Source organism: Panthera tigris, chromosome C2 (assembly GCF_018350195.1).
Source record: "Panthera tigris isolate Pti1 chromosome C2, P.tigris_Pti1_mat1.1, whole genome shotgun sequence".
Classification (NCBI taxonomy): domain Eukaryota; kingdom Metazoa; phylum Chordata; class Mammalia; order Carnivora; family Felidae; genus Panthera; species Panthera tigris.
Genome location: NC_056668.1, coordinates 47,498,914 through 47,522,600, shown reverse-complemented (window position 1 = coordinate 47,522,600; position 23,687 = coordinate 47,498,914). Strand labels below are relative to the sequence as shown.

At 36.8% G+C, this 23,687-nt stretch overlaps 1 protein-coding gene across 3 annotated transcripts in view; it reads right to left on the bottom strand.

Moving 5' to 3' along the window:
* The window catches only part of CMSS1 (cms1 ribosomal small subunit homolog), a 381,170-nt gene that overhangs the window by 10,973 nt on the left and 346,510 nt on the right, over nucleotides 1-23,687 (bottom strand). For all 3 annotated transcript variants that reach the window (XM_007095955.3, XM_007095959.3, XM_042999027.1), the window contains exons 2-5: nucleotides 22,141-22,229; nucleotides 6,643-6,714; nucleotides 4,727-4,856; nucleotides 966-1,025 (exon numbers count right to left, since the gene is read on the bottom strand). In XM_007095955.3, the coding sequence (XP_007096017.2) occupies nucleotides 966-1,025; nucleotides 4,727-4,856; nucleotides 6,643-6,714; nucleotides 22,141-22,229 (351 nt within the window). The remainder of the gene's footprint in view (nucleotides 1-965; nucleotides 1,026-4,726; nucleotides 4,857-6,642; nucleotides 6,715-22,140; nucleotides 22,230-23,687) is intronic.

Below are 23,687 nucleotides of genomic sequence, written 5' to 3'. Positions count from 1 at the left end.
TAAAATGAAAAATCATTAACTTATAACACAAAGCACACAATATGCCAAGTTAGCTAAATATGATTAGCGAAATGTTAAATCTTTATATGTAAACTATTTCATTGTCAGCCACAAATAGATGACTACCTAATATGAATAATCTAGCTTATTACTGGCTATCCACAATACATGTTGAAAAGATGAAATTAGATTGTGCAATAGCCATGATCTGAGTTCTGAGCATGTGAACAGAATTTCACAATTTCACAATTTCACAGCTAGAATAGACATCACATGTCCAACTTCCTTATCTTTCAGATAACAAAATCAAGTCCCAGAGGAATACACAGTGACTTGTCCCAGGTCAAACAGCAGGGACCTGGTACTAGAATACCAAGTACTAGAATACCACCAAGTATTCTAATACCAAGTCCTAGAATACCAAGTATTCTCTGGATTCCTAGACCAATACTAATATTAATTTATTATAAACCAAAAATGAGACCAAAACCCAAATTCTCAAAGCCAGAGAAAAACAGGAATAAACATAAATAAACAGAAATTAGTACCAAGATGGACCTTAAGAGATGGACCTTAAAATGTATTTCAAATCCATTTTAGGTAGAAAGTTTTGCTTTTAAAGGTAGTTTTAGAAGTTTTTAAAGAGATGGATCTTGAGCACCTAGGTGGTTCAGTCATTAAGCATCTGACTTTGGCTCAGATCATGATCTCATGGCTAATGAGTTCGAGTCCCACATTGGGTGAGCTCAAGCCCCACTTCAGATAAAACATGAGCCCCACTTCAGGTGGGCCCTGCTTCTCTTTCTCTCTCTGCCCCTCATAGGATTCTCTCTCTCTCTCTCTCTCTCTCTGCCTCCCAGTCATGCCCTCTCTCTCTCTTTCTCTCAAAAAGAGAAGTAATGAAGTATTTAATGAAGTAATAACAACTTGGCGAATAACTTAAAAGAAAATCATAGTTTACTTACTTTCTTTTAGGTATGATGAAAGACTATGAGTCAAATCATTGGCTTTGAGGAAACAGGAGTCTAGAATATGACAAACATGCTTTGTAGAGGATTTTGCCAACACACACATGATCAAAACAGATTAAATGAATAAGGATGTAAAACATTAGTGAATGGGGGCTCATTATATATTTTAAAGTGTTGTCCAGTATTTAAAACAACAGCAGCAACAAGAACAAGTAAACTTTAACCTTTAAACTTTAATCTTTAAGCCATAATTTCTTAGAGTAGCAAAACAGACTAATGAAGTATGTTTATTTTTCAAATCTATGGAATAAGCAATACACAAAGGTAAAGGGGAAATAGCTAACACATCTATGTAGAGATGCTCAAACTCACTAGTCATCATAGAAGTGCCTATTAGTGCAATGATGAGATAATACTTTACACACACATTAGAATGGGAATGATTAGATGGATAATACCAAGTATTGTCAAGGATGTAGGGTGATAAAACTCTTGTGAAATATAGGTGGAGGTATAAACTGGTAATAGCTAGTCTGGAAAGTACTAAAATTAAGTTGTATACACACTATGACCCCATGATCACATTCCTGAGTAAATGATGGAAAGAAATTCTTATGCGGTCTATAAGGGGACATACACAAGTATATTTCTCCTAGCATTGTGATAGCATTTGTGATAGTGGGGAGCACAAGGCAACCCAGGTGTCTGTATCTAAGAAAATGGATGACCAATATGTGGTAGATAAAATCATTGGAATAATATGTAGCATTTAGAAGCAATGAACTTGATGTACATAAAGCCAGATAGGCATATCTCAAAAAAGGTCTCAGTGAGAAAAAAAACAAAATGAGAAGTTCAGCACATCATTTAGATAAATTGTAAAATGAACACACATACAATGACATGACATTTTACAAGCATATATACACATTTAAAAACATGTATTAACACATTAGACTGAATGCTATGGGGAATGTAAAAAGGAGTGTGGATTGGGGAAGAGTGGGAATAATGCATCAAAATACAACACAGCACCACAGTAAAAGACAATATAACACTTAAATAAAATATAGGGGTCTTGCTCAACCAAGGACTATCATGGTCTAGCAATTATGTAGCATTATTAACTCTGTACCTGAGATGTATAAATAAAAAAGGAAAATCATGTTTATCATTTTAATTCTTTCTACAGGAAAAAGGTTTTCGATAAACACTGAAGAGTGCCAAGGAGTAAACTATTACTTAATTAAATGACATTTATATTGTGACCCAGCATATATAACTCATATTATGTAATTAACTTCAAAGATATTGCTTCCTATACAACTGTAGAGCCTTTCATGGTCTTTAAAACTGTAATTTCCCAAGCCTGGATATGATCAGACTCACCCTAAGAGCTTTATAAAAGATATAGATTCCTGGGATGGACTCCTTTTGTTAGTAAGTCAGAATTCCTTGGGAGTGGGCTTGGGGATTTGCTTTTTAAGTTCTTGGGTGATTCAGTTGCTGCTAGCCTACAGGCATTTAGCACTGATCTAAACCACACTACAGCCCTCAGGAGGTCAGCTGAGTTAACTCCAAGAGATTCCTGCCTCGAAACTAATTAAGTGCCCATGTGTATGACATTTGCAATGTACAGTGAACAATATTAATTGAAAAGACATGTTCCTGCCCTACAGACACAAATAACCTCAAATCAAAACCCTTAGACACTCAGCAAACAAATAGGAACAATCCTTTATGATCTATATCCACTTATATTTATGCCCCTGACTGGAGCCTGTTCCAAATAACCCACAGTGTGTCCCTCCTTTTACCTATCGTGGACTTCCTCTCGGTCCTTGGTCGCATAAGTGTACCTACTGGGATCTTCTCCCCTGAACGTTCTTACAATGCCTTATTCACTGTGTCTCAGAATGGCCTAATTTCTTAACTGAAAATGAAAACCTGTTCTTTTTATCTATAAAAGTATTTTTAACATTTTCCTTCCTTCCTAAACCAAGCCATGGCCACACATTCTTGCTTAACTACACAACTGAACTGTAATATAGTAATAATATAATGTAAACTCACTATGCAACTCAAATGACTCTTAAAGGTTTCTTCTGACCTCTGATTCTCTACAATACTAGAAAACTAAGATTTATGATGTCCCATAAGTATACAGAGTAGCAGTGACCCCACTATCTCACAAATTCTTCTGAAGTTGAAGGTATACTCTAACAAAGAACTATAAGGAAAAAGACCATTGAGGCAAACTTCAGTTAAGCTTGGAAAGGAGGCTTTGTTATAACACTTGTACCTGCGAAACAGCAGTCAGGACGTAGCTCTCCTCAAAAGAACTATACCCAGAGAGAAGTGGTTTCTAACTGCTGTTGGAGCCGTTGGGGTTTTGTGGGTCTAAAACTCCAGATCTCCCTCATGTGGAAATGCACTCCTTAAATTTCCTAAAGCGTATTCCTTTTGGAAAAGAGGCAGGGGGCACTCCTGTCTCTAAATTCAATGTGCATTTTGTTTTCAAAAGCACATCACAAAGGAATTATAAAAATTCAGGGCACGGGAAGTTTTTCAGCTTCTTAAGTCTCTAGAAAGCATAAAGTTGTAATGGAAAAGGGAAATCAAGCTACCCTTGACCTTTTCCAATAGCAGTAATTAGATGTCCCTAGTAATCTAAAAATAGCTCATCTGAAACAGTGGCACCCAAACCTTGTGTGATTTTTATAACATCTCTTTTCTTTAATCTCCACCCAAAAGAGTTCCAGGATGTATCAGAAATTTCTAAATTAATTAAAATTAGTTGTTTCAAGAATTCTGGGGGCGCCTGGGTGGCGCAGTCGGTTAAGCGTCCGACTTCAGCCAGGTCACGATCTCGCGGTCCGTGAGTTCGAGCCCCGCGTCAGGCTCTGGGCTGATGGCTCGGAGCCTGGAGCCTGTTTCCGATTCTGTGTCTCCCTCTCTCTCTGCCCCTCCCCCGTTCATGCTCTGTCTCTCTCTGTCCCAAAAATAAATAAAAAACGTTGAAAAAAAAAATTAAAAAAAAAAAAAAGAATTCTGCAATATCTTTAACTTAATTATTAATATTCTAAGGCAGTAGATCTCAAACAACAGTAGAGAATCAGCTTGGGTGAGGGGTCAGCTTTGCTAAAAATGCAGAATTTTATCCCTATCTTTAGATAGTTTGCTTGAAAGTCTGGCCTGGAACCCAAAACACTACCATAAACACAAAACTGTAACTAGAAATCTGTGATAAGAACAACAACAACAAAACTAAAAGCTTATTGAAGCTAAAGTTCTTGTCTATAAAAGATGAGTAAATTAACGTTTCATATCTATACTTTTAAATATGTGCTTTATCTTTATTTTAATTTAACTTCTATACCCAGTAGGGATTCTTACTCCTTGAAGAATGCTAAAAAAAATGCACACTCAACAGTAGCCTTTTGAAAAAAATGCAATTACAAATCTTTCTATTAGATTGAACAAATGCCATTTAGCATCTTAATAAAGGAACCATTCAACAGTTAAAACTATTAGGTTGAGGAAAGGAGTATTAGCATGTGGAAAATACATCAAATTCAACGGCTGAGATGTAGCCATGAACCTTTTTGCTCCTCCTCATCAGGAAAATTGATATCAATAACACTGAGTCTTGCTACATGACTAACCTCAGAACAGTACAGGAAAAAAAAAAAAAAAAAAAAAAAAAAAAAAAAAAAAAAAAAGAAGGGAAAAAAACCAAACAAGTCTGGCTGTACCTGGTAGGTTTAGTTCCTCTAACTCAATCACTGAGCGATTGCTGCTGTAATAGTCCTTCATCAGCTTCTGTAGGTCTTCAGGAGTCCCTGGTTTTGGCTCTGATTTTGCAAGAACATCAGTAATCTTCTTCTAAGACATGAGAAGGAAGAAAGAAAAAAAAACCCAGGAAGAGAGATTTTAAAATGGCATTAGCTTAGAATAGGTTGATTCCTCTGGTATTTAAACTGCACATAAATTTTGGTGAAAGCTGAGTATGAATGTGAGTTCTAATAAATACGCTTGAAAAAACTTAATACTTTTTGTATGTAACTACTGCTTTCAAAAATGAATGGGCGATCTAAAAGGCTCCTTGTAGTTCTTGGGTCTATGGCTTCCAGGAGAACTGAAATTTCTGTGGGAGTCTCCATAATAGGGCTCTATTATTTTCTATCACAAGTCAAGAAATCTTGTTGCTGTGGAAATTTCTCTTTAATCTTTAGGTGGTTTTTATTCCTGGGAGAGAAGAGTTTTGAGAATTTTTTGCTACCTGATTTTTAAGGCTGCGAGTCTCCATTTGGATTTCTGGGATTAAAGTAAAACCTACAGGGGTAATCTGAGCATTGGAGCCCACTGCAAAGGGGGACTTTAGACTCTGAATCCTCAAGTCTTGGGAGAGAATCTTGAAGTGGCCCCACGAAAAGCAGAGCAGGAAAGACTTTACAGCATCTATTTTGATTTGGACTCATTTGTGTAGCATTTACTGAGTGCCTGCAATGTACTAGGAACACACAGTTGTTCAGTTAATTTTCATCATAAACTTCCCTTCTCATTTCCTTCTAATATTTCACCAAAGATCCACAAAGAGCCATTCCCCACCCCTACTCCAGCCCTTTCTCCTCTTTCCACAACATCCTCATCTCTATACCACTGCCAAGAATGGTCAGTTCTGTCAAATGAGTTAACTTTCAAAAATATGTCACCAGTAGGCACATTTTAGCATGACTTCAGCCAAAGCTAAACTATCTAGCTACAGTTTTGACCTTGAGCCACCAAGAACTTAACACTCCTGAAGGCCATTAGTGTATAAGCTATCAAAGAGAAGTTAAAGTCACTTCTTTAAGGACTTGCCAAATCTCAGCCAATTTGGCATCGCCCATCTTTCTGTTTTGTCATTCGTGAGCAAAGAAAACATATGCACACCCCCCCCTCAGTTTTCTAAAAGCTTGCTGTTAAGGAATTGGTTTGAATCCATCTTCTTTCCTCTAATCCCCGTCATATTTCCTCTGCTGAATTCTGCAGGAGACCTTCTTGGCAGGGAGAGAATTACACTGCTGTTTTCACAACTGTGGTGGAAGGTCAAAGCTAACTATGCTTTCTCCAAGGCTGAGTGAGCCATGAGAAAGTCTGTACAGGAGCAGTACAGTCTTCCATGTACTCAGAGGCAAGCATTAAAATGAAAGGACAGCTTTTTGCTTTATGTTTCCAAATTAAGAGTCAGAAATGCCTTATACTACCTTCATCTAGTTATTATTTTCTTTTTATTAGTATTTCAGGATGTAAGGTTTTAAAAAACTGAAATAGATATGAAAAGGAAGTTGGTAAATTTCTTTTCTTGGGCAGAGCCAGCGAGCAGGACAGCTTTGGGATCCTTCTAGATTTAGAAATCCATGTCTGTCTACTAAAAACAATGAAAACAAAGGTGGGGAACAAAGATGTATGGTGCCTCCACAAGACTGAAACAGGAATCTGAAGAATTTATTTTAACCTCCACAGAAAGACTTAATACTAACCACCTTAGGAAAGTCACCAAACCTCACTAAATCTTACAATCTCTAAAGTGGGAATTACAATAATTGCCTCATCAAAGTACACTATATAGAAATGTGAGGTAAATCACCTGGGGTTGTAAGACATTGTAAGAAAATATTAATAATACCTTTCTTCTCTTCCTTGTCTTGGTGGCATTTTCTTTTGTTTCCTTTGGTTGCACTAAGAAACATTCTTTAGGCTGTAAAGAGATACAGATGAGGAAATTTTCATCTTAGCAGCATGAGGTGTCAACTAATGGTAGGTGCCCCAAAGTACCCAGGCCGTGAACGTATTCTTCAGAGTATCTTGGTAATACTGGGCTGAGAGAATTTGAGAAAATCGGAAAGTGCAGATGACTTGAGATTGGAAAAATCTTTGAACAAAGGTCAAAATGTGTGAGTGAGTGTATATGTATGTTTGAAGTGGTGGTTCAGGGTATTAAAGATTGAAGACAGTGGCCAGGTTTGTAAAACACTGGCAGAAACAGATGTGATTAAAATTAAGATGTGGTAAGAAAGTCTTTGACTAGTGTGACTGGCATTTTCCACGAACTAGCAAAGTGTGAGCCTGTATTTCCAAGTCATTGGTTTATTATTTTGTTACCCATTCCTTTCCTCTTTCAATAAGCATTGAAAAACTGAAGTAGGACACGTTTACTTATACTTTTATAAAAACAGCTGCACCAAATGCCTTATCTATAGTGACTACAAAATGAATGTTTCTGCTGATGGTCTGACAAAAGTCTCAGCACAATGGCATTCTGAGTAATCAATTTTGTCTGTTGTCTTGACCCCTGAGTACCCTACACAGTTTAGTGCTATTTTTACCCTGAGGTTTTGTGTGTGTGTGTGTGTGTGTGTGTGTGTGTGTGTGTGTAATGTAGAAAAGCAGGAGATTTGGATCAAGACTTTGATTTATAAAATAGAATGCCTCAGATTCCATATTTATTAATCATAAGCAGGAATATAAAATGTTTCCTGTGCTTGTTCTTTTATGCAACATTTTCAAACAAGTTGCCAAGTAAGATATAAAATATAAGTGAAAACTTATTTTGAGTTTTTCCTGGATTAAGTTTCCATTCTAACTAGAAAGTACTCAGTTTAAGCTGGTAAGCTACTAACTCAAACAATCTTGTCTCCACTGGCTCTGTTTAAAATGATTACAGATGAAGCTTTCTATTAAAGTTTGCAGACAGCCTGCAGATTAAGAACGCCTATGGCCTGAATCCAGATGTATATATGTATATATGCACGTATGTGTGTATGTGTGTGTGTGTGTATATATATATATATATATATATATATATATAATTTCTTCAAGACGTGGGGCCTGGACAAGCAAGCAGTTTCTAGACTGTTGCAGTTAGTAGAAAAGTAGATTCAAAAGGTTCAGGAATAAAGTAAGAAGGGAATCTTGAAATTTTAGCTTCTTCTCAGTTAAAACAAAAAGACCTGCCAAAAGCAATTGCATCATAGCTGAAGAAAAGAAAGATATTATGACCTCTCTTATTTAGAAAGTTAAGCTGTCTTGTGGATACAGATACATGCCAGTTTGATGCTGGTACATGCCAATTAGAAACTGGGCCAAGGCCACTAATATGTCACAGAAGCTGCCAGATGGTCATAAGAGTCCAATTACAGACTAGCCAACATTCAGCTCATGCTCCTAAGGCAAAGGCCTGGATATGATTAGCAGATCCCTCAAGGCTTACTGTAGTATCTTGTCACTAGTATCAAGGCTTTTGGGAAGCAGATGTAGAAACCTGTTTCATTTTGTTATCTAGCAAATGATAGCGCTAAGAGCATGTTCAATGTGATGGGTTGTATTTATGCTAGGTTTACAAAGCTAATTAACTTTAGCATGACATAAATTAAGTCTGGAAATAAGCTCGGTTATAAGGATATGGACTGTCCAATTCTGGAAGAAAAAATAAAAACTTAATTCCAAATCATGCACAGGAAAAAAGAAAAATGACTGATGAACTGCTTTAGTTAACATACTGTGTCAGGTTTAAATGTTAGGTTCAAATTCTTAGATCATCCTAAAGGAAATGCACTATACTATTTGTTTTCTGGGAGCAGTCACCTTATGTGGTTGATGTTGGGCACTAATGAAGAAGCCAAATTGATGGTCAATTTCCACAGAGATGAGGTGGCTTTATGAATAAGTACAAGCCCATTGTATTAAAAATTCCTAAATTTAACCAGCTGCCTTAGAAATACTGATGTTTACCCTCAGAGGGACTAGGTAAAAAGATACACAAGACTCAGGCCAGACTAACTAACCACTTCTGGAAACCAGTTTCAACAGTATATGTCTTTGACAGTTGGTAAGTAATGCCATTTCTTCATATGAAATCTAGTGATTTTTTAAAAATGTAGCTTAAATATATAGTTTAAATATTTAGAAATACATATGAAAAAATTAATCTTTAAGTGAAGCATGTGAGGCATATTTTCAGTTCCTTAAAGTGTCAAAAATTATATCCTTTAAGAATGACACTTCTGGTTAAACATGACAAATCAGCCTCAAAAATGCCACTAAACCAGAAGTAAGGAAACTGAAAAGTGTATAAATTTATGAAGACCATGAAATTGGGAGAGCACAACAGTAGTAGAGAGATTTCAACAACATTTTGGAAAATGGAAAATCGTTGAAAGTGGATAGAAGTAATTAGCAGAAAGACAGAGCTAGCCCTTAGGTTTCTGCAGAGGTGAAAGCTAACAACAGGGGAGGTTGTTTGGCTTATTGGACTCTGAGAAAGTTCAGTAGTTGGAAGCACAAGGTAGTATAGAGAGTGAGGGTTTAAAAGAAGGACATTGGTTGAAAGTTTATATTTAGAATGATTAGCCTCATTCCTGCCTCCCACTGGGCTATATCTCCCGCCCAGACAGCCAAGCAACTATCCGATTACTGCTTCCTCTCATCTTGCTCTTTCTGGCAGCAGACTGAAGGTTTATTCTCTGGAGAGAAGAAGAGCACAAAGAAATTTGGCACAGGGAAGATAGGACAGAAGTTGAGACTCACTTCCTTTTCCTGTCCCTTTTTTGGAAAGTCTTGAGCCAGACTTACATATTGTATGCAAGAGACTACCGAACTTTTCTCTGGAAAAATAAAATGGCCTGTGAGAAATGCCAAAAGACAGTGACATTTGGGGAAGAGCATAGTAAATACAGCTTGCTATCCTGTTAACTTACTCTGAAGTCCACTAATCAACAGGCCTCACTTATGCACAAAAATATTCTGTAAATTTTTTAGTGTATCTCTTTTCAATATGAATACACAGTTAAGTGTCCACATTAAGAGCAAATAAACAAAAGATAAAAAGTTCAAAATAATTATAATTAATATTCTCAGACACCTAAGGGAAGAATTTGCTGCCATGAAACAAAAAAAGAAAATAAATAAGAAATATGGAATAAAAATGTAGGAGGAAGTCTTGAAGATAAAGGAAATCTTCCAGAAAGATGAAAAATGGTAAGAAAATTAGATGGAGAATCAGTCCAAGAGATTCAACATCCCAGTAAAAGGTATTACAGAAAAAGGGACCACATAAAACAGTGAAGGAGTGCTCAAAGAAATAATGCAGGAAGAACTTTCCAGAACTGAAGGAAACTTTCTAGTACATGAAACTAAATTGAAAACCCATTACGTATATATATTATGTATATGAAAGATACCCACACTAAGGAGCATCAATGTGAAATTTCAGATCATTATGGACAAACAAAAGACTACAATTTTCCAAAAAGAGAAACAATAACATACAAAATACAAAGAATCCAGAAAAAGAATTGTGTCAAATTCTGCAACAGCAATAATGAATGCTAGGGCTTAATGGAAGAATGCCTTCAAAATTACGAGGAAAATTTATTTGCAAATTAGACTTTTATACCCAGCCAAACTATCAGACAAGTTAAGAGTAAAATAAAGGTATTTTCAGGTATTTAAGGTCTCAAAAAATGGACTTCCTACCCATAGATACTAAAAGCTGTATTCTAGCAAGATAAAGGGCTAAATCAAAAAAAGAGAAAGATATGGGATTCAGCAAATAAAGAAATTAATCCAGGACAGTGTTGAAGGGGCAGTAAAGACAAATCTCAATTGCTCACCAGACCAAGAGAATAACCTATTCAGAGTGGAATAGGAGTATAGAGGTCTGCAGGAAAGAACAATGAGTGATCTATTTGAGCATATGGAAAATATTCATGGACATGTGGAAAACATATTGGAATATATGGAAACAATTAACAGTAGGAACACAACAAGCTGGGCAAATGAAGAAATGAGGTAAATATCAATGCCATGAAAACAAAGAGTTGTATATATAAGAAAGGAGGAATGATTATAGTCTTTTCCCTCTCAGCACTGAAACAGTAGTTCCATGGTCATAACTGTGAGATAATGACAATGGTTTTAACCACAATTTGATATTGTGTTAGCAGGGGAATTAACAATTAGAGAGGGAGTATGGGGTAGATGGCAGAGATGTGTCCTCATATGCTACCTCAGGAAATTAAAAGATCATGTCAGGAGCTGATATAAATGAAAAAACCAGCAGTATAAACTATATGTTAGCAAATAAGGAAAACAGCTAAAAGCTGAGGGTAGTTGCCTCTGAAGAAAGACCTAGGATAAGAGTAGGAAAGGTGATGCTGCTTTTTTATGAAAGACTTTTAATAGTGTTTGCTTATCACTTTGGTAAAAATAAAAAAAAAATAATAATTACCATTTTACAACAAAAACAAGCACGTTCACTGTAAAAATTAAAACCAAATTTAGAACTGCTGTTTTAGTTTCTTTTGGGTTTGGTCAAAGTTATTTGGTACACACCCATCAAAATGTCCAAAATTAAAAGAGTGATAATTCCAAATATATAGGATGGTGGGAATACAAAAACGATACATTGGTTTTGGAAAAAAAGTCGGTTTTTAGAAAACTAAACATGATTCAGCAATTCTACTCCTATATATTTACTTAAGAGAAATAAAAATATACATTCAGAAAAATACTTGTATATGAATGTTTGTGGCAGATTTATTCATAATAGTCCCAAATAGGAAGTAGCCCCAGGTATCCATCAATAGAAAAATAGAGGTGCCTGGGTGGCTCAGTCGGTTAAGCATCTGACTTCAGCTCAGGTCATGATCTCACAGTTTGTGGGTTTGAGCCCTGTGTCTAGCTCTGTGATGACAGCTCAGAGCCTGCTTTAGATTCTGTGTCTCTCTCTGTCTTTCTGCCCCTCCCCTCCTTGTGCTCTCTCTCTCTCAAAAATCAATAAACATTAAAAAAAAAAAAGGAAAAATAAACTGTGGGGTATTCATATAATTTAATATTTTGAAATGTTATGAAATGAATTTTACCCACCTCCCACCCATTCAAATTTTGAAGCCCTAATACCCAATGTGACTGTATTTGGAGACATTCACTTTAAAGAGGTAATAAAGTTAAAGGAGGTCCCAAGGTAGGATCCTAATCCAGTAGTACTGGTGTCTTTATATGAGGAGGAAGAGACACTCACAGAGGAAAGAGCATGTGAGGACACAGTGAGAAGGTGGTCATCTGCAAGCCAAGGAGAGGGGCCTCAGGAGAAACCAAACCTGTTGACGCTTTGATCTTGGGTTTCCAGGCTTCAGAGCTGTGAGAAATAAATTTCTGTTGTTTAAGTCACCCAGTCTGTGGTATTTTGCTATGGCAGCCCTAGCAGACTAATGTACTCAGCAATAAGAAAAATGAAACACCATGCATCAGCATGGATGAATCTAAAAAACACTGTACCAAATAAAAGAAGCTTTGACCAAAAGAGCATATGCTATATGATTTCACTTACATGACATCAGAACAGTGGTTGGTCCTGGGGCATGGACTGTGGAATAGTGATATGGAGGTGGTGTGGGAGGATTTTGAGGTGATGATAATCTGTAGGGGGTTTTGTTACAAAATTGTATGAATTTGTCAAAACTCTGTGAATGATACCTTTGACATTTGCATTTTACTGTATGCTAACTTTACCTTGAAAGGAAAAAAAGAAGATCTTTCAATACTGAACTTCAGTTAATGATATGCATGCTGAAGTGTCTGGGAGGAGTGTACTGATTTTGTTAATTACTTTGAAATGTGTCAAAACTCAGGTGACTGAATGGATGAATAGTGTTTCCGAACACATTGCCTGCAAAATTTGGACTTTGAGGACACTGAGGGTGTAGGCCTGCAGAAAGTGAGGAAAATCTGGGCCACTTAGGTGGCTCGGTCAGTTAAGGGTGCATCTCTTGATCTCAGCTCGGGTCTTGAACTCAGAGTTGTGAGTTTGAGCCCTGTGTTGGGCTCCATGCCCAGTGTGGAGCCTACTTATAAATAGATAGATAGATAGGGAGGAAAATCTTATTGGAAACTGGAGTCATACAAAGTTATGTAGTCATACAAAGTTTAGTGGCACAAAGTAGTGTTGTCTGCAGCTATGTGGAAAATAGAAAATGTGTCCAATACTATGGGTAATCCAGCAAAGGAGATCCAAATAGCATTGAATGTGTCACCTAATTTCTTCTTGTGGCTTACAGTAAAATTCGAAGGAAGAAATTAAATTGAAAGAAGGACTATCAAAGAAGTCAAGGTATAGGAGTGCAGATCCATTTGTTAAGACCTCAGAAAGAACAAAGGTGGTACCAAACCAATTTGACAATAAATTTCATATATTTAAAAAATAAATAAATAAAATAAAAATTAAAAAAAAAAAGAACAAAGGTGGTACCTCAGAGTACTATTCAGTCTCGTAAGATCTCTTTAAAGAAATCAAAGATGTATCTCACAGATCATCTCAAACATGCCTCTAGGAAGCTTAAGAGTTACTGTCCCTCAATTCTCTCAACAGGGGCCCAAGATTGAGAAAAGTTTATCTTGAAAAGATTTGTGGGTGTGACTTCTGCCCAATCAAGTAAACCCAAGAAGAACCACAGAAGACACACAAAATTCTTAAAGGAGTTATATATTCAGAAATAAGTGTAGTTTGAGTTGAGAAGCTGAGAGACGGAATAAAATGAGGCGAGGTCTTTAAACCCTCAGAATTCCACCGTCAAGAAGGCCGAAAGAGCTTTTCCACTGCAAATCTATGCTAGCTTTCATTTTAAAAGAAAAGGTGGAAGGATGACTCAGAGGGCAACACAAAGATACCCAAAAGCAGAGCTGAGAACCATGGAAGAACCTAAGGAACCTGGGCCTTAAAACTGAATAAAGAAACTCCCAACATTTTCAAATGCTCTGGACCAATGACCCCTGTGTCAACTACTTGAATAGAAATGCCTATAAAGGTTATTCTATGCCTGTATTTCCTTAGTTTAATAGGTTGAGAAGAAATGTTCTTAAGAAGCCTTATTTAGGGAACTAAACCCAAGGACCCTTAAATGTCCCTGCACCTGATTTAGACAATGAAATTCTAGGCACTGAGCTTAAGCTGTAAAGGGAGAGGGCTTTTGCTTTCTTTGTGAGGAGTGAATACATTTTGCATATGGGAGGGATATAAGTCACTGAGGCCAGAGGGTAGATTCCAGGAGAGCTACTGGTGATCACTATCTCCAGGTCTTCATTCCCACTTTTTGAATTACTGACTTGATTCTAACAGAATAAGGTAGAAGGGATTAGAGGTCAGCTCTGAGATCAAATATAACATAAAAAAGACTGGTTTCTGTATTGAGTGCTCTTGCTTGCTTCTGCTTGGGTCACTTAGCCTGAGGGAAGCCAGTGGCAATGTTCTGCGGTAGCCCTGTGCAGAGGCTCACATGGTCAGGAATTGAGGCTTACCAATAAGGAGGTCAAGCCCTTCAACTCCAGCCCGCAATTTGACTGGCACCTGATAAGAGATGGATAGCCAGAGAGACTGAGCTAAGCCATGCCTGTGGGATATCAGAAACTCTGATATAATTTATTTTTCTGTTTTAAGCTATTAACTTCTGTGGTAATTTGTTAGGCAATAGTAGATTAATACAAAGAGGAAAAGAATTGAGACAGTTGCAAGGAAGAAGGTAAATCATTGGGTGGATAGGACATAGTCCTCTTTTAAAATAGTCAAGAATAATCTTGAAGATGAAGAGTGGGAGAGATATGAAATTATCAATGCTCAAATAAGTAAATATTAAGAAAATACAACAGTGAGAAAGATGAATAGAGAGGGAAAGGGATAAGTACTCTTACTGAGGAGTCCTTTATGATCTGAGGAGATAAACAGATTAGGCTACTGTTAAAAAAAATGTGGTCTTTGAGGGAGAGAGGATGGGTTATGGAACCCTGGCGGCTGACATCATGGAGGCATCTATGAAAAGTCACAAAACCCCTCATAAGGAATTATATTCTGGGAACCATAATTACAAAGTCACTAGGATTGGCTCTGAAGTGACTGATGTTGAGGAGGGAAGAGGATGATGCAATCTCTAGAAGTAAGGAAATTCATCATTTTTTTGGAAGCAATATCTGGAAAAAAAGAAGTGTTGGCAAATCTTTATACTAACATTATTAAGGAGGCCAAGGATGATTATTTAGATGTGAAATGGTTGCTAGAGATGATGTAGTTGCATGGGTAAAAAACTTTTATAAAGTTATAAATCTACTGCTGGAAATACTGGACAGATGGGAGGCATGGACTCAGTAAGAGGAATGTGAGGCCCAGGGATGGCAAAGGAGGGAACATGATCTAACTCAACAGACACTCTTACCTGGTGATATTTAAGCCTAAATGTATATTACAGCTGGCAGCATAATGCCAGGAAGTTCCTATACAAGTATAAAAAAAGCCTAAAGAACAGTAAAGCAACTAAGCAAATTTGAAAAAAAATTCAAAACTTAAACATAGCACAAAAGAATTTATTTTTTCTTTTGTTTTGACCCAGGGGAGGAATGTAATAATTACTATTAAAAAACAAATACTCTGTTACAACTGCCAAATGAGTCCAGTGCCTAGCACTGTGATAGGTACTACAGTGAACACAAAAGAAACCTTGGCCCCCAAGGTGCTTATGAACTGATTGGAGACTTAAGCCCTATGTACAGAAGCAACTATAGAAGGATTCAAGAAAGGACAGCCTATCCATAAGAAGGTCATCCTTGTGATAGTGTGATGATTTCCAGAGGGAGAAGAGTAGCTGAAGAGAGAGCATGGGGAACCCAGAGAGGAGCCAGAGGGACTGTTTGGGCAGTCAGGGCTGGCAGAGGAGGGATTCCAGCTCTGAATGCCAAAGTGGGAGAGTCTTTCAAGGAAGGGGCTGGAAGAGGGACATTGGGTCACCTACTTCCGCAGATAGCAGATGGCTCACAAGTAGAGACACAATGAGCTGAGATTGGAAGAGTGGTGAGAAAACTAGGATCTTGGTATAGGCATCTTTTCTTTCATTTCACAAATAATAAGTGTCAATTTTGGGTGAGGTTCTGTGCTAGGTGCTGTGGAGATGCACAGTTAAACTCTGTCCTGGAGGTATACAGCTTGGTGGGGGAACCAGGAGCTAGATGAAGAGCACTCATATGAGGCAGAGGGCACAAGAAGATTTCCCTGTGAGTTCTCTGGCCAGAGAAATGAGGATAGACATAGAGAAAGGGGATAGGGCATTCTGTCAGTCTAAGACTTGGATTCTTTAAAGTAATTTGGTAGTGAAAGAAATTAGAGCAAGAGAAAGGTGGTTAAAATGGGCAGTACAATCTTAAAGTTTCATAATTCTTTCTTCTTGGCAGAAAATAGCAATGGCATGTGGCCAAGAAAGCATATGAGGACATGGTAAATCTGATTTTCCTAAATTGAAAGAGAAAGGACAGGTGAAAAGGGAGATGGTAGCAGCAGCATCCTCAGCACCTGGCTCACAGCCAGACAAGTGGGGCATGACTCTCAGAACCCATCTCTGTGAGTCCCAGGTAATTTGTAAAATGGGGTACCCCCTATCTCATAGGGCACAGGGTACCCCTTACTTTACAATATCATCTGAGTCATGGTATCTTGCACAGTGCCTATAGTGAGTGCTCAATAAGCGATCTTTATTATTGTTAAAACCTAGGTTGACAAAAGATAGATGAATGCTCACAGAAATGGAGAATGTATTTCACTTTCTCCTCTCCCATTTTTCCTTGTTCTTCCTATGATTCTCTGCCATTTACCTAACTTAATAGTCGTGGGAAAAGAAGAGTCAAGGAAGAAGGAGCTAAAATAAAAGGTGGAAATTTAGTAAAGTGGATAAAAAGACAATAAAAAGAAGTAAAGGTAGAGGCTTGGGCAAATTTAGTCTTTCTGCACTGAGTCCTGAAAAAGTGAGAAACAAGCAAGAAGAAAATCAAGAAAGAAAGGAAAAAGAAAGTCAATGGAGTCTAAAGAAAGATATTTGGAAACAAGTTCTGTAGGTAGGCACTACAGAGGCAAAGGTCAAAGAAGCATGAATATGGTGTGGTCAATGGGATAAGCCAAGGTAAAATTAAACTCCACCTTGGTGAAATAAATGAAAAGGCTAAGGATGTTAGCCCGTAGGCCTCTGAAGGAATAGTTAAAACTAAACCTGAGGGGAGAGTCTGGGAAGATGGCAGAGTAGGAGGATCCTAAGCTCACTTTGTCCCATGGCTACACCCAGATAGCAGCCACATCAGCGCAATGAATGCAGAAAATGCCAAAGAAAGATTAAAATCATATTATGCATCTTTTCTGATTAAAATGGTATGAAACTAGAAATTAATCACAAGAAAAAATGTGGAAAAACCCACAAATACATGAAGGTTATATAACATGCTACTAAACAATGAATGAGTCAACCAAGAAATCAAAGAGGAAGTCAAAAAAAAAATACAGGGAGACAAATGAAAGTGAAAACACAACCATCCAAAATCTTTGGGATGGAGCAAAGCACTGAGGAGGGAAGTTTATAGCAATACAATCTTACCTCAAGAAGCAAGAAAAATCTCAAATAAACAACATAACCTTAGACCTAAAGAAGTTAGAAAAAGAACAAACAAAGCCCAAAGCCAATAGAAGAAAATACATTATAAAGACTAGGTCAGAAATAAATGAAATAAAGACTAAAAAAACAGCAAAATGGATCAATGAACCCGAGGCTAGTTATTTGAAAAGATCAACAAAACTGATAAACCATTACTCAGACTCATCAAAAATGAGAAGACACAAATCAAATCAGAAATAAGAGGTGAAATAACAACAGACACCAGAGAAATACAAAGGATCATAAGAGAATATTCTCAAAAATTCTATGCCAACAACTGGGACAATGTAGAAGAAATGGATAAATTCCTAGAAACATATAATTTCTCAAAAGTAAATCAGGAAGAAATGGAAAATTTGAACAGACTGAACAGCAATGAAATTAAATCAGTAATAGAAAAATTCCCAACAAACAGAAGTCTCGGACCAGATAAATTCACAGGTGAATTCTATCAAACATTTTAAAGAAGAGTTAATACCTTTTCTTCTCAAACTATTCCAAAAACTAGAAGAGGAAGGAATGCTTCCAAATTCATTCTATGAGTCCAGCATTACCCACATACCAAAACCAGATAAAGATACTACAAAAAAAGAGACACGTAGGCCAACATCTCTGATGAACATCGATACAAGAATCCTCAACAAAATATTAGCAAACCAAATCCAACAGTACATCAAAAAAAATCACCACAATCAAGTGGGATTTATTCCTGGAATGCAAGGGTGGTTGAATATTATCATGCAATCAATGTGATATATTACATCAACAAGAGAAAGATAAAAAGCATGTGATCATTTCAGTGGATGCATAAAAAGTGACAAAGTACAACATCCATTCATGATAAAAACTCTCAACAAAGTGGGTTTAGAGGGAACATACCTCTCTACGTAATAAAGCCCAAATATGAAAAGCCCACATCTAACATTATACTCAATCATGAAAAACTGGGAACTTTTCCTCTAAGACCAGGAACAAGACAAGGATGTTCACTCTCACCAATTCTATTCAACATAGTACTGGAAGTCCTAGCCACAGCAATTGGACAAGGAAAAATAAATAAAAGTCATTCAAATTGGTAAGGAAACTTTCACTATTTGCAGATATCATGATACTATATACAGAAAATCTTGAAGACTCCACCAAAAGTCACAGGATACAAAATTAATATAAATAGTATTTTTTTGCATTTCTATACACTAATAATAAAGAAGCAGAAAAAGAAATTAAGAAAACAATCCCCTTTATAATTGCACCAAAAATAATAAAACACCCAGGAATAAACTTAACCAGGAAGGTGAAAGACTTGTCCTCTGAAAACTATGAAACACTGATCAAAGGAATTGAAGATGACACAAACAAGTGGTAACATATTCCATATTCATGGAATGGGAGAACTAATATTGTTAAAATTTCCATTAATTTCCCCAAGCAATCTACAGATTTAATGCAATCCCTATGAAAATATCAACAACACTTTCCACAAAACTAGAACAAATAATCTTAAAATTTGTGTGGTACCACAAAAGACCCTGAATACCCATAGCAATCTTGAAAAGGAAGAAAAAAATGGGGAGCATTGCAATCCCAGATCTCAAGATACACTATGCAGTTCTGGTAATCAAAAGAGTATGGTACTGGCACAAAAACAGACACATAGATCAATGGAACAGAATAGAGAGCCCAGAAAAAACCTATGCTTTTATCCAATTAATCTACAACAAAGGAGGCAAGAATATACAATGTGAAAATGATAGTCTCCTTAACAAATGGTGTTGGGAAAACTGGACAGCTATGTAATTAGTGATACACAGGAAAAAGAATAATATTGGACCACTTTTTTACTCCAATGGACCACTTATTTATACTCCACAAAAATAAACTCAAAATGGATTAAAGACTTAAATGTAAGACTTGAAAGCATAAAATTCCTAGAGGGAAAGAAAAAAAAGGCAGAATCTCTTTGACATCAGCTATAGAAACATGTTTCTAGATATGTCTTCTTTGGCTAGGGAAACAAAAGCAAAATCAAACTATTGGGACTACACCAAAATAAAAAAGCTTTTGCACAGAGAAGGAAATCATCAACAAAACAAAAAGACAACCTACTGAATGATAGATGTTTGCAAATGATACACCAAAAAAAAGAGTTCATATTCAAAATATGTAAAGAACCTACACAATCCAACACCAAAACCTCCAAATAATCCAAGTAAAAATGAGCAGAGGACATTTTTCCAAAGTAGACATACAGATGGTCAACAGACACATGAAAAGATGCTCAATGTCACTAATCAGCAAGAAAATGTAAATCAAAACCATAATGAGATATCACCTCACACCTGTCAGAATGGCTAAAATAAAACACACAAGAAGTAACAAGTGTTGATGAAGATGTAAAGAAAAAGGAACCCTCTTCCTGCACTGTTGGTAAGAATGTAAGCTGGTGCAGCCACTGTGAAAAATAGTATGGATGTTCCTCCAAAAATTAAAAGCAGAATTACCATAAGATTTAGTAATTCCACTACTGGGTATTTATCCAAAGAAAACAAAAACACTAATTCAAAAAGATACATGAACCACTATGTTCACTGCTGCATTATATACAATAGCCAACATATGGAAGCAACCCAAGTGTCCACCCATAGATGAATGGAAAAAGAAGGTGTGATACACACACACACACACACACACACGAATATTACTCAGCCATAAAAAAGAATTAAATCTTACCATTTGTAACAACATGAATGAACCTATAGGGTATAATGCTAAGTGAAGTAAGTCAGTCAGAGAAAGAAAAATACCATATGATTTCACTCATATGTAGAATGTAAGAAACAAAACAAAGGAACAAAGGGGAAAAAAGAGACAAACCAGAAAACAGACTCTTAACTACAGAGAACAAACTGGTGATTGCCAAAGGAGAGGTGGGTGGAGGAATGGGTAAAATAGGTGAAGGGGATTACGAGTACACTTATCATGGTGAGCAGTGAATAATGCATTGAATTTTTGAATTATTATATTGTACACATGAAACTAATATAACACTCTATGTTAATTATAGTTGAATTAAAAAAGTAAGATAAAATGGGGCTCCTGGGTGGCTCAGTTGGTTAAGCCTCTGACTTCGGCTCAGGTCATGATCTCGTGGTTTATAGGTTCGAGCCCCATGTCGGGCTCTGCACTGACAGCTCAGAGCCTAGAGCCTGCTTTGAATCCTGTGTCTCCCTCTCTCTCACCCCTCCCCCCTCACATTCTGTTTCTCTCTCCTTCAAAAATAAATAAACATGAGAAAAAAATTTTTTAAAAATTTTAAAAAGATAAAATAACAGCAAAAAGAAAAAAAAAAAAACCAAAACCTGATATAGGACCTTGGAGCAAAATATTTAATGGCTGGAGAGAAAACCAAGATGATACATATTAAATATGCATATCTTTCCATATTCTCCCATCCCTCAAAGAAAAAAATAACAAAATAAAAAAGATGAAGTGTTATTCACTATAATAATGATCACTTTGGTGTTTACTCTTTGCCAACCACTGTTTGAAGTACTTAACAAGTATTAGTTATTTAATCTCTACTGCAACTCTGTGAGGAAAATATATTTATTATCATCATTTTACCATAAGAAGACTGAGGCACAGAGAGTTTAACTTGCTCAATATCTCACAGATTGGAGGTAGGTCACCAGTATGCTAAACTGCTTCCCACAATTATCTGTGCCTGGTTACAAACTGGGTAGAGTCACCCTCTCATGGAATGAGTTTAGGGCCACTTACAATAAGACCACAAATCATTACTGTGAAGAAGATGATAATTTTAGTTTGATAGTAGATAATCCTTTAAAAAAATCCCACATAGTTGGGGCACCTGGGTGGCTCAGTAGGTTATGTGTTGACTTCAGCTCAGGTCATGATCTCATGGTTTGTGGGATTGAGCCCCATGTTGGGCTCTGTGCTGGCAGCTCAGAGCCTGGAGCCTGCTTCAGATTCTGTCTTCGTCTCTCTCTCAGCCCCTCTCCTGCTGGCACTCTGTCTCTCTCTCTCAAAAATAAATAAAAATTAAAAAATTTAAGAAAAAAATTACACATGGTTACCAATCCGGTTTGAGAGACACATAATGTGAAAAAGCTGCAAATGGATGTGAGTGGCCAATAGGAAGATTAAAAAGGAAATAAAAGGTCATAAATCCAGTGAGCAAAATATATCAAAAGGCCACTTTTGGTAATATTGAAGGCAGAAATCCCTTGATAAATATTCATACAATGGACCATAATGCTAGGTAGACATGAGACCCTGGGACCTGCTGGCAGCATGGCATGGTACTGTAATCATGCACTGGTGTGCAGGGTAATCTTGCATGTCTTTATGCTATTTGTCTTTTCCTAGGAACTGTACCAAAAAAAGTAATACTGGGTTTTTGGTAAACATGTGGTACAAGAATCTAAGATACCATTATTGTAAAATATATTTATATTATAAAAAAAATTTAGGGGGAAAAATAGACCTTGCTGGTTTATAATTAATGAAAACATGGGTGTTTACAAAGGCAAAGAAGATCTAGGCTTCCTCAAACCCCACTAACTGATGTTAAAGAACAGGGAATGCTGTAGAGGGGTAGAAGATGATTCTAGAATCCAACAGTTGTGACTCTCCCACAGTATGGTCACCTGTTTGGTTTTCTTTGACAGAGCCGGAACTGGAGCTGTCTCCTGCTGCATCATTTCTGTGTCTCCTCTTCCTTCACCATCTGATGCCTCTAGGAAATATAAAGTTTAACAATTAGAAAAGCATCTCTCTCTCTCTCTCTTTCCCATTGCTAGTGCAATCTTGGTACTCCCTTTCTAGAAGTTTCTATCCTTGACTCAATAATTCTAAGAAGCTGAATTCAAGGAAATGATCTAAAATGTAGAGATTTAAACACCAAGATATCAGTCTTTTCTATAAAACTGCAAAAGTACAGACTATCCAGATGCCTAAGATTTGAAAATGTTTACTTATGGAGCACTTATACTGATCTTACAGATATTAAACATGTCATATTCAGATAAGAAAGTTGCTGTTTAGAGGGGTAAAGCAATTTGCCCCAGGTCACACACCCAGATCTATTTGAGTCCAAAGTCTTCTCTGCAAGTGATATTGCCTGCCCTGAAAACCAGCAGCTCTAGATACCTTGGCACTGGCCCCGGGGGAATGTTAAGAGACTGTGACAAAAGGATTATAGACCATGAGAAATACTTATTTTGAATATTTCAAATCTTTTGACAATGGGAAAAATTAATTCTTACTCTAAGAGTCATGAAAAATGTAAGTTTTAACAGTTTCCCTGTTTATAAAGCTCTACTGAAGAAACACAGCAACTATAAATTTCTCATTTCCCATAATGCCATACTGCATTCCAGATTTTAGCAGTTGCTCTCTTTAAACACATTTTTTGAATCTTTGAAAGGTTTTACTCACTTTCTTTGAATTTCTCTATGTATCTCAAAGTCAAGCCAAAATGTGAATTTGTGAGCAACCTTGGTTAGAATTCATATTTAAGTTCAAATTAACCAATCTGGTAGTCCTAAACTTTATTTAAATGTTTGCATATTATGGTGGTTAGTTTCATATGACAACTTGATTGGGCCATGGGGTACCCAGATATTTGGTCAAACATTATTCTGGGTGTTTCTATGAGGATTTTTGGGATGAGATTAATCTTTGAATGGTAGACTGAATAAAGCAGATTGCCTTCCCTAATGTGGGTGGACCTCATTAGATGAAGGTCTGAGTAGAACAAAAAGGCTGACCTGCTGAGTAAGAATTTTTTCTGCCTTTGGACTTGAACTGAAGTATCAGTTCCTTCTGCATCTAGAGCCTGTCAGCTTTCAGACTAGAACTACACCATCAGCTCTCTTAGTTCTCAGGCCTTCTGACCAGGATTGGAACCTGGGTTTCAGCTGGCCACTTCACAGTACAGATGTTGGGACTTGCTGGCCTCAACGACCGCACAGGTCAATTTCTTATTTTATATATGGACAGATATAGATAGAAAAAGATACAGATATAGATCTCCTATTGGTTTTGTTTTTACAGAGAAGTGAAGACACATATTTCTAATTAGCTGTATAGCATGAAAAAAAGGATTCTACCCATAGACTATTAGCAGGTAGAAGATTAATAGAGCTTCTAAATGAGTGATTACGTTGGCATTAATAGCATTTATAGAACTTCT